This window comes from Lathamus discolor, chromosome 12 (genome assembly GCF_037157495.1).
Source record: "Lathamus discolor isolate bLatDis1 chromosome 12, bLatDis1.hap1, whole genome shotgun sequence".
In the NCBI taxonomy this organism is placed as follows: Eukaryota; Metazoa; Chordata; class Aves; order Psittaciformes; family Psittacidae; genus Lathamus; species Lathamus discolor.
The window spans coordinates 11,149,370-11,161,427 of NC_088895.1; the positions used below are offsets into that span (position 1 = coordinate 11,149,370).

Here is a 12,058-nt window from a genome sequence, read left to right on the forward strand (position 1 = left end):
TCTGCGACAGATCTACCGCAGGGTGGAAGAAATACAGACTTTTACTAGCTGTAGCCAAATGAGCATCTACATTTTGCCCTAGGTAACAGAGTACACACCTTTCAGTGCGATCCCTTGTAGTAACATCAATATATCACAACCTGCAACTTCTTACTGTACTGACTCAAGGGACATTTTCAGGACACTCTTCCATTCCTGTTCAACCTGGGACCTTCTCAGTGCATATGTAACTAGCAGCAATGTTTTACTTGTCCTCGGTTCTGCATAAGAAAACAGGATAAAACTTTCAGGGAACAGTAATTTCGTAGTGGGATGGACTTGGATAAGAACTATTAAACTTGGTAACAAATTAAGCTAAATAGCAGTAACAAATTAAGTTAATCCCATGACACCCAATTGAAAGGATAACAGACAATAAGTGAATGCAAGTTAAAACACATGTAATATATAATATATATATTTAAAGAATCCATTTCTTTTAATTATCAGTGCTGAATGCATTCAATACAACTGTAAGTACATCCATGATTTTAATGCATTAAATACTTAGCCCACAAAACTCAAATAGTGCAGGAGATACTGAATGCCAGAGGCTTGGTACAACTACTGCAACTGTATTGTATGAAAAACGAAATGGTTTAGTGCTTCCATTTTACTGTTTTAGTATGCTCACAACAGTATTTTTCCCTTTAGAAACTGGAAGGATACAGAGCTAGAAAACATTTTAGGCTTCAGCTTTCAACATGATACTTAGTAAAAAAAGTTACAAAATACATCAGCTTTTAATAAAGACACTGGAATTCTTCAGCTAACACAACACAGGATCATTGCCTTAAAGCTAAGGAAGTTCAAAACAGGGAAGCAAAATGCTGCCTGCGACTGCAATGATGTTAACCCACAGTAATGACAGAGAATTCCATGGAAATAACAGGAAGTTACATCAGGAATAAGGAGGAGGTGACTGCTCCCCCACCTTCTGAACCCCCAGAAGTCTATCAACTAAAAGCTTAAAACAATAGGAAGGTTACATCACAACATGAAGCAGCAATTACCTTCAAGAGTACCGTGAGATATTTCAAGACTGAAATTATTCCGAGTCAAGTGGGTTTAGTGCATTATGATTTGGCTTCATGAAAACATTTAAGTGCACACTACATAGAGAACACTTGCATGTTTCATGGTCAAGTAGTTAAAGTCAGTGTGTACTCCTTACAGGTGACAAACACACAGACTGGAAAAAGTGTTGCTAAAAATCCAGTTAAAAAAAAAAACAAAACCAAAAAAACAGAAAGTTGAGTATTTTATGGAAGAAATATCCTATTTGCAACTGTAACTGATGCTACTGATGCTCCCGTTTAATGGGCTGTTGATACGAGTCTAATCCGAAAAGATGCACTCCTATATAAAAATCAAAACAGGCAGGTTCCTCCTTCCAGGCTGGAAAAAACTCCAAGATATATGGCATATTTAACCAACAAAAGGAAGCTAAGCTTTACCCATGCCTTTCATAATGCACTTCATGAAATATTTTTTCTTTTAAAAGAACCACTGGTATTAAATAGAGCTTTTTCTTTACATACAGTATCGGTATATATACAAAACAAACACAGAACAAAGACAGATGCAAAAAAGAAACCCGATCAAGTGAGTTCAGAAGTTCTGAAGCTCAGGAATATTTCGGTACAGTTCCAAAGTCTCTGGGTTTGAGAAAGCTCCCAGCTGCAAAACTTCCTTCCCTGCAATTACTTGCTTCACAGCTACTTCCACTTTCTTCCCATTTATTGTATACTGAAAAACAAAAATGGCAATGACAAAGTTACACTCTTCATTTAGTAGCTTTATGGAAATATTCATTACTCCCCCCGCCCCATCCCCAATCCCAGAACAAAATCAAAGCTTAGCGCAATGTCTTCCCTTCTTTGTTACACTTGAGGCACCAGGTTCTTTCTTCTAAGAATCACTTGAAGGGTAAGCGGGATTCAAAGAAGAGTTTGTAATTTTAGTTTATTATTCCTACTTGGTAACACTGTGAGAACATGATCAAGCTCCAACTTAAACAATGAAACCCGATCAGAATCATGGTATAAACACCAAAATCTTTAATGTTTTATAATCCGACACATCCAATTTTCAAGCAATTTTTAATTTTCTAAGGGTGGGCTCAAAACTAAAGCCCAATTCCACTGGGCTTGGTAAGAAGAAAACCATGACTTTTGTGTCTTCAATGGACAGTCATTTTCTAATAGGGTGAAGCACTGAGCTCAAATGGTCCTCTACATTTAAACGCCTCAAAACAAACCGTAACAGGTTGTGGATGATTAGGATGCTTATCTGATCAGGACAGGACTAGAAAGACTTGACTAAGAGTCTGCAGTACATTTTTAACACCTGGGTATCTCACTAAAACTCTGTTTTGTATTATTAAAGTCCAAATCACTTAAACACAGCTACACTATTTTTCTACCAGTATATAGTGTCTGTATAGAGTCAGGATTAGATCGTATGTTCAGATAAGGATTCAAATACAGTTCTAAAAGTAGCAGAAAACAGGAAAATGTTTCCCTTCCAAGCCAAACTTCCAAAGATGGGAGCCAGCTTTGATCACTTCAGCACTAGCACGTTTACCTGAAAGGTAATTAAAATTCACTCAGGTGTAAATTCAGTCGAAGTGTGAACTAATTAATGATCTGAGCAGGCTTTCCTGAGGGGCCCCATCACAAGCACCTCACTGCCATCAACTTCGTGCTGTACATTCAGGTGATTTACATGCTTTACAAGTTCAACACTTCATGCAGAAACTAAGTTGCAGCCCAGAAAATCTAGGCTTCACCATTTCATAGGCGCAGGGGATTTTAGAGTCATGCAAAGAAGACATGTTGAGCCAAGGATTATTTGACAACAGTGGCCTGAAACAGCAGATCAACAGGTCAGAACCAGGTCACTGCATGCACCACAGAGGCTGGCCATCCTGAATTGTAGCCCACTTTGACATAGAAACCAATATTGGCAGTATGTGGGTACCAATATCAAACGATTGGTCTGAAGTCTCAAATTTTTACTCTAGGCACACCCAAGTCCATGTGCAAATGGACCTGAGACAGCTGTTGAGAGGACTAGCAGACAGTACTATAAAACACAGGCATCCCAACTAAAAGGTTCTTGTGAGACCTCAACTTGGAGTACTGTGTACAGTTCTGGTGTCCTCAACATAAAAAGGACATGGAACTGCTGGAACAAGTCCAGAGGAGGGCCACAGGGATGATCAGGGGCTGGAGCACCTCCCGTATGAAGAGAGGCTGAGAAAGTTGGGGCTGTTCAGCCTGGAGAAGAGAAGGCTGCGTGGAGACCTCATAGCAGCCTTCCAGTATCTGAAGGGGGCCTATAGGGATGCTGGGGAGGGGCTCTTCATTAGGGACTGCAGTGACAGGACAAGGGGTAATGGGTTCAAACTGAAACAGGGGAAGTTTAGATTGGAAATAAGGAAGAAATTCTTTACTGTGAGAGTGGTGAAGCACTGGAATGGGTTGCCCAAGGAAGTTGTGAATGCTAAATCCCTGGCAGTGCTCAAGGCCAGGCTGGACAGAGCCTTGGGTGACAGGGTTTAGTGTGAGGTGCCCCTGCCCATGGCAGGGGAGCTGGAACTAGATGGTCTTAAGGTCCTTTCCAACCCGAGCTATCCTATGATTCTATGGTTCATACAGCAAAGGAGAGCACTAGAGTAACACAGATCCAGGAGACGGAGCATGTAGAACCTTTAGCTGTAAATTTCTCTGCCCTCCCTCTTGTGCCCATAAGCACAAGGATTTTAATAACTGCTACAGTTAAGGCACTGATAGAGGTACATTTAAGTGGCTAAACAGATGTAAAGGTGAAATGACTTACAAAATGATTTTATGAATTTGCTCAGTACTCTCAGCTTTCATAAGAATGTCATTCGAAACAGCAAAACAAAAACAAAATAAGCTGAGGGGTAGCCAGAAAAGATGAAGTTAAAGGAAAATATTAAAAAGGTAATTTAAAAGGTTTAAGTATATATTACTGAGCGAGCACAACACATTTATAAACTGAGAACGGGCATTTTTAGGTATTGTTAAACAAAAACATGCTTAGCTGAAAAGGAGAAGAAATGATGTTGCTAGGCAACATAGACAAACTATTTATAAAGCTTGAATACACTTTTGAGATGCTAAAATTTCCATGCATGTGGGTTTGAAGAGCAATGACAACTGCTCCTTAATTACTATTCAAGGTGACAAAGAAAAAAGTAGGCAGCATTTTTCATGACATACCGGAATGCCTTTGGTTTCTAGAATGAGGCTTGGAACATGCCTGGCAGAAAGCGCTCTGCGGATTGCATCCTGGATTCTTTTCACGAGATCCTTGCTGAACGCATGGTTTAATGCCATCTTCAGGAAGAGTATCACCCTCTCCTCCCCATCTTTGTTGTACTGGGGGACGCAGAGGCTATCAGAAACCTCCTCAAAGGCTTCAACTGAAAAGAAAGGAGAATCCTTATTAGCACTTGTGTTTGTGTATTATTCATTACGCACATGTTTTGTGGTTGCACCAAAAGAAGCACCAGCTCCGCAGAGCTGCAAAGGCAAAACAGGCATTGTGGCTATGTTATTCTATAAGCTTTGCTCTGCCTGCTCTGAAATTTTAACTCCTGCTTAGGTGAAAATCCAGGTTTAAGGACCAGATAATATTTAAGTCCACGACAAAAAAAAAAATTGCATAGCTTTTGGGACAGAAGCTTTTACACTAAGCCATTTTCTTTGGGTTTCCTCACAACCCTCATTACTGCAGAGACAGAAAACTAACACACTGGATCACACAAGAGCCAGGAGAAGCAACAGGCCCCTAAGTCTCAGATTAGCACCTCGGCAGGTGCATTTTCACAGCCCTTCACAAGACAGAGCTTTGAAATACGAAGCACAAGCTCAAGAACTTCTTCTAATTATTAGTAAAGAAAGAATAAAACCGCTTGTCTTGCGAGGGGGAAGAAAAACCTCAGCAGTTAGGTTCTCTTCTAAATCTGTATTATATAATTAGTCCTTAAGGCCTTATTATATGAAAACAACATCTTACAGAGAACAGATCTTGAGCAGTCATCTCCAGCCCTACAGAAGCTTTGGGAAAGCAATCCATTTCAAGTCTTCAAAACTGAATTTTACTGTTAGGGCTAATATGCTCTCTGCTGACATTTGAAAAATGCAAGTCTTTTATTATCTAATCCTTCCAAACACCTGAAATGTAAGCATTATAAAGATTTAAGGCAACAATGTCATCGCTGAGAGGTGGAAAGTTAATTTCATACCTATGTTGTAGATTTCAGAGCTTCCGAATCTTACTCCATTCGGATTTAAGGTACCATCACTGAATCACACACCAACAAAACAAAGAAGCATTGAAATATGATTAGTCTGATGAAAAGAGAAGAATTGATGCAATTAACCAAATCTCTCTACATTTCATGCAGTGAATATGCAGCCACACTAGAAATAGAATTTTAAAAGAATTTGTTTCAAAAAGACATTTTGCTCATTAAAATGAAGTTGTACAACTTGATCCTTTCCTAGTGCCTCCTCTTTCCAGTAGCCTACAACTAAACACACATGCCACTGATGACCAAACAGACCAAGGATCTTAGTACTCCATCATATTGCAATTGCACATCATTACTTTCCATCTCTTATAGCTGGAACTTGTGTTTCATACATAGCAGCCTCATACTGTATGTCTGTTGAGTAGGTCTGTTTGTGACAATGCAAGACACAGAATCAAGGCATCCACTCAACTGTGTTTCGAACAACAACTTTTAAATGCAAGCAGAAAATGTAGCCACAAGTGTGATCTTGAACATCTGTGATGGCCAACATAAGCACAACTTATACCTGACCTTCTATAATTTCAGTTTTGCTGTAAAGCAAGTCAATGGCAAAGGCAAGACCAGAAGAAAAGTTTCCTGATTCACCACCTCAAACGTGCTGCACTCTCAATTTGAACTCTTATAAATTATCATTATAAACCATGGAACAGAAAAACAAGTTCAACAGTGTCTTGTGTTCACACAGACAGAAGTGGAGTAGAACTCTGAAATGGGCTCCTTCCCTCTAATCCAGCTGCTCTGATTAATTTAAGGGCTGGAATTCACAATACTGGGTTTAACAAAAGTAATATAAAGCTAACAGGCATGATGGAAAGTCATCTACATTATGCTCTAAGGTGAAGTTTGTAGATTTTAATGCTTTCACCAAAATACTATACCTGCGACCCAGCATGACAATTCCTCCTGTCTTGGGATTAATTTTGCAGTAATCACCATGAGCCCAAACACCTATTAGAGAATGACAGAGATTAAGAAGCCGATTGCTTATTCATCCAGTCGTGACAGGCATTTGTGTAATTCAACTCATGTTAACTTAATAAATTACATACAAAAATGTAACATATCAGATCTAGTTTGAGAACTACCCACAGCAAGTGTAGTAGTACTTAACTACGCAAACAATCCACACTGCATTTACTACAAAAAGCTAACACACATGAAAGTAGTTCAGACATTAGGATCAAACTAGGTTATCTTCTGATTATTTGCTTGCATGACTATACAGCATCCTTTAGAAAACAGGTGAATAGCTGCTCTGAACACCGTATTTTGAGGGAACTGGGAGAATCTTCCACATAAATAACACCATTCCCACCAGTCTTTCTCGATCCCCTTTTAGGATGTGCAATCCTATGCAAGAAGCTTTCTGGGCTTGCACAATAGGTCTCAACAATTCCCTTGAGGCTTATGTACTTAATGAACTTGAGTTGCATTAATATACAATCAGATTCGACTGCAGAGCTGGAATAACTTTTGTATTCCTTTTAAGATTGCTACCACTACAGCACCCTGCCACAAACAGAAATACAGGTCAATTCTAGTCAAGTTTTTCTAAGGAAAACAGACAACCCTCAATTGTTTACACGTGCATGTACACATAAGACCATTTTTTAACTTCACTATGACAGCCTTAAGCCCATTTACAAGGAAAGACAGAAAAGAGGTTTCAGACAGAACCTCTGGACCTCAATGATTTCAATCTAACAACTGTCAGCACAGGTTTATTTTTTCCCCTATTTACTGCTGTCAGGCTTACATGCAGACCAACTCCCACATTCCCTCAGTTTTCCTATATAATTATCTCCTGATGCATGTCCTGACTTTGCTTGTGAATTCACTCTGTATTGCTGCTATTTATAAAAAAGCTTCCATCTCCAACAAGCAGCAGCTTGAGGTCCTGCCCCTATAAAAGCCCCTGCCCCATAGGCAGCAGGGAGTTCAGCATTGCTGTGTCACAGGAGCAAAAGCTCCGGATGACAGGAGTCCTCCAAAATTATTAGGAAGAAAGCTTCTGGCACACAGTATCTATTCCTTTACTCTTACCACCACTGGAAGACTGTACAAATGCAGACTCCGCATGTCTGAAGCTGCATATACTTAAACCTCATGCTAATGAGGTAGCAGGGTCAGTACTTATCCCTGAGGATTTACTCTTCCAGCTAGGTAACAGCAGTCTGGCAGAGGTGCAGTAGCACTCATTAATAGCTGATTGCTCCCTGACCTATTCAGCACTTTCATTTCGCACTCATACCAAGCAGTCCATGTCTGCACTACAGATTATCAGGCTGTTACAGTCACATCTGCCTAATGAGAGCAGGAGCAAAATGGGATTGGAGCTTTCCAGAAATTCTTAAAATTGATTTGGATCCATATTCAAAACAAACCACTAGAAAACAGAGTGAGATACTATGAAACATGCTATGGATTTCTCACCTTGGAAATCTAGATTCAAAAATGCACTTACATATCACTGGGCAAGAATAAGCCTGTACTTTCTTAAGAGCAGCAATGCCATCTATATCCTTGGTCAGTTTGAACAATACCCAAAGCCTTTCATTACATACCTGGGAATTTTGAAAAATATGCCTTCCTGTATTTGCTTCCATTCTCATCATTCCAGAAGTGTGTAGGCTGACAGGGAATAGGCTTGGTACAAACCAGCTCTCCACTTTCACCCCAAACTGGTTTTCCTGTTTACAAGGAAAAAGGTAAACAATAGAGTACCAAAGCAAAGAGCATCTACAGTTATTATTTACGTGGCAGATGCTGCTGTAGCTATAAGATGAGCTGTGACTGGTGTGCTTAACAGCTTGCGTTCCATTCCTAAACTCATCCCGATCAACCTCAGTAATTTCAAGAGAGTTGCACCACACGGTGGAAGCCAGCCTGGCTATATGCACAGCAACACAGCTAACTAACACACATACCAGAGGCTAGAATTTGGCCTTGATGTGTTTTAGCAGAGCAATGGAAAAGGAGGGCCTTTATAATCTATATATAGATTATCTTCACTAGAGTCCTGTATGATCCAGATGAGATGGATTCAGAGGCAGGTTTTATGGAACATGCTTCCTAGGTGAAATCACTCATTTAACAGCTGACCATTTACCCATCTGGCGAATGAAACTTAAGCTCATATAACTACTGTATTTCATAACTTTGCATAATAGTTTTGATAACAGTTACCTTCATCATTCCATGCTTCTACAGCCATTCCAAGATTTCTGGCCTGAATTTCTCCTTTGTAAACTGGAATTGTAACATTCTGACCCATGAAAGATGAAATTATATCTGTCCCACCTACAATAAAATAGTCCATTTAGAATACACAGTATATTTTGGGAAAAGCAAAACTGAAAGCTACTTAAGAACTCTAGAACAGCTTCTGATCCACATTAAGTGGCATAGAACAGGCAAGCATTATCCAGGATGGTATGGGACTTAATAAAAGAAGGTTTATTTTCTTACTTTACATGTCTTTATACATTTATGCCCTTCATGCAAGAATATTCCTTAAGGCGTAACTTTTCTTCTTCCAACAGTTTCTTTAATCTCATTTAAGGAAGTTTCTGTCTATCTAATGAGAAAAACAGGCCCTAGTTTTCAGACTTAGATATTTATGGTCACTAAGAAATGTTTTCTTGTCTGAATTAGTTTAAGGTAATGTCAAGCTATTCCACTCAGTATTTACTTAGCTGTTATATCTCACTCTTATTAGCAGGGAGGAGGAGAAAGGGAAGAAAGGGGAGCCATGTCTATAGAATGAACAGTTATCTTAATGAAAATAGATACTGTCAAAGTGCTTACTTAACTGGAATATTTTTAGTCTTTCTAGAACTTCAAGGAAGTGGAATTATAAGACATATCAATCATGTTAGCTTCACTCAAAAATAGTATCCTGCATATGAGACTAACATCTATTGTAGCAAGTTCTAGATTCAGCACTACTCTTACTAAGGCCTGAGTCACAGGTGAGTTCAGTAGCAGAACAGTCAAACCTTAAACAAATCAAACTAAGTTAAAATGCCCTTTGAAAAAGTCGGTCCTTTTTACAAAACAGGAGTTCCATGGTGGACTTGCTGTGAACAGAAGTTGCCTCAGCTCGCACTCCTCACAACAAACTGCACAATATGTGGGCTTGATATTTCCCTAATCATGTAAGTTACAGAAAACTCTGGCTGTCAAATACTTACTCCAAAAGAACTGAAACAGGGACATGAAAAAAACTCTCCAAGAGGTATTTTCTGCTGAAGTCAGCTATTTGCAGACCAGTGTGTTCTGTAGCTTAATAGACTCTTTTCTTGATCTCACCCTGCTACCCCTAAAGACAGACAGTCAAAATAAATGTGCCTGCTGAAAAAAAAGCAGCCAAAACCCAAAATGTCCACCATATCAGAAGCATTCCACCTAAAAGCCTTTGAGTGTGTGAGCTTCATTATGGCACACTGAATTATGCAGAAAATCTTTGCACTAATAAGACAGCTAATTCCAGTTTAACTGTAACCAAGCCTGAACAATCCAAAGGTTAAGCTTCTTAAATATACAGCAGCAAACAAGCAAGAAGGAAACACACAGGCAATGAACAGAATTAGGAGGATGCATGCAGCATGAAAGCATCACCTGAAATGGATCCCAGGAGAATACTGCTTTTTATGTGTTTGTAGACATACTCATAGCTTTGAGGTTTGAGCGGTGATCCTGTAGACAGAATAGTGTGGAGGGTTTGGAGATTGTGTGTTTCACCTTAAAAAGGAGGAAATCAACAAAATAGGTTAAGGTAGAATTTTTACAAGAGTTTGCATCTATTTGACACTACAATCCAGAACAATTACATAAAGTATTTTGACAAGATTCAGGGCCAGAACCTGGATAGGAAAGGTAGGAGGGAGGACAGAAGGGATGCAACAGCTTTTTGAAGCTTACCTGGTTTTAAATTTTTCTCTTCTAGCACAGACAGCCACTTTGCACCCGTCCCAAGGATGGTGATCCTAGAGTGAAAAAAGTTTCACTATTTGGCATATTTAAATAATATGCTAAGACACTAAAGGCTTGCAATTCCCACTGCGGTAAGCAGAGGCTGTTAGACACTACATTGATCAGTCAAGCAATGCAGTGTCTTAAAGCTTTCTAACTGCAAGGCACATTCTTTTGAGCAATCAAAATCAGTCAGATCACATGTCATTTCTGCAGCTTTGAAACTTTTAATTCGACCATTAAATATTAAGCAAAGCTTTCCCACCTCATGAAGAACGCTCACTTTCATTTACAGGAATTCATAACTGCAGAATACTCCAAAGACATCACAAAATGTTACAACATTTATTTCATTAATGGGTCATAATTGTCACTAAGCTGTTAAACACAAAACTGCTGCCTTGTTACACTCCTGCCTGTAAGAAAATTGCCATTTCAGGGCACGGTTCAACAAAGAATACTTCACTCTGAAGACAGCAGCCAGTGATTTTCCCTCTTCAATTTACACAGATGAAAGTTGGAGTTGCAGGTGCCTAACTGAAATGAAATATGGCCTAGCTAACTGAATAACTGAATTCTGCCCCTACAAAAGGGTATGTGGAGCTCTCCAATACAACATAATTGAAATTTGAAATGAAGGCTGTCCCCTTCCCTACTCAATCAATAGAAGTGCTAGTTCCGTTTCTGCTGACTTTCAGGAAATCCTCTTCCCTGCCTTCTGCTAATTCATTTTATATTACAGCAATAAACTCACTCAAGAAAATGCACAGGGACAGACAAGGATAAGGGACACAGTCTTGAGGGCACAGAACATGGGCAATCACACATCAGTAGAACGTAAAATAAGATCCTGCTATCTTTGTTTTTATGCCAAAGGCAAGAGGGAAGGTAGAACAGCTCTTGAGATAATACTATTTCAGACATGGAGAGAAAGCTATTTGAACACTATCAAAAGGGGATGTCTTTGCCATTTTAGGTAGATGACAGTTACTAAGAGGCTGCCACCTCTTGGGTAGGGACAGGCTATTTGCACACTGGTGCATATAGCAGTTTATCAGGTACATGGGAACACGACCATGACAGTCCAGATATGTATTGCTCCTCCAGTTACATACCACAACCACATCACACTCCTGTATAATATCTTACTTTCCTTCCATGCTTCAAATTATTGCTTATTTTACAGCTAGAATACAAAATCCTTCTCTATTTTTAAGCTCCGACACTTCCTCTACAGCACATACAGAGCCTAGTCTTCTATTATTTCCTTCCAAATGCTACATAACTGGTGGATGGTGACAAAAGAGTTCACTTGAACAGATCGTTAATTGATGTCCACTTAAAATCTTGTCATGCAATATGAGATACCTTGATGATACTGTAAGAACATGCTCTCAGAAAGAAAGTGTGACACATCTGCAGAGAAGTAAGGTAGTCTTCACATGTTTGAAGCCCTTTTTTTTAATATGTAACATATGACTGAGCTGGGAACAGACTGCATTATGAAGTACCACACAGATGGCCACCGCTTTTAGCGCCAGATTACAAAAGTGAGACATGCAGACACATTTCAGTTATCTTCACTTACTTCTGGCATGCAGAAACAATGCTTAAAAATAAGCTGTGTTATTTCTTGAGTCTAAATTTTTGCCTGTTGTTCTAATAGGTTTTTTTGGAGGGGAGGTGGGGGGCGTC

At 39.4% G+C, this 12,058-nt stretch overlaps 1 protein-coding gene across 1 annotated transcript in view; it reads right to left on the reverse strand.

Moving 5' to 3' along the window:
* Positions 1–441: 441 nt before the first annotated feature.
* AACS (acetoacetyl-CoA synthetase) overlaps positions 442–12,058 on the reverse strand; it is a 41,767-nt gene continuing 30,150 nt past the window's right edge. Inside the window, exons 11-18 of the mRNA XM_065692568.1 lie at positions 10,313–10,377; positions 10,010–10,132; positions 8,576–8,689; positions 7,954–8,079; positions 6,268–6,337; positions 5,318–5,376; positions 4,290–4,492; positions 442–1,788 (exon numbers count right to left, since the gene is read on the reverse strand). Coding sequence (XP_065548640.1) covers positions 1,651–1,788; positions 4,290–4,492; positions 5,318–5,376; positions 6,268–6,337; positions 7,954–8,079; positions 8,576–8,689; positions 10,010–10,132; positions 10,313–10,377 — 898 coding nt within the window. The 3' untranslated portion in view covers positions 442–1,650. The remainder of the gene's footprint in view (positions 1,789–4,289; positions 4,493–5,317; positions 5,377–6,267; positions 6,338–7,953; positions 8,080–8,575; positions 8,690–10,009; positions 10,133–10,312; positions 10,378–12,058) is intronic.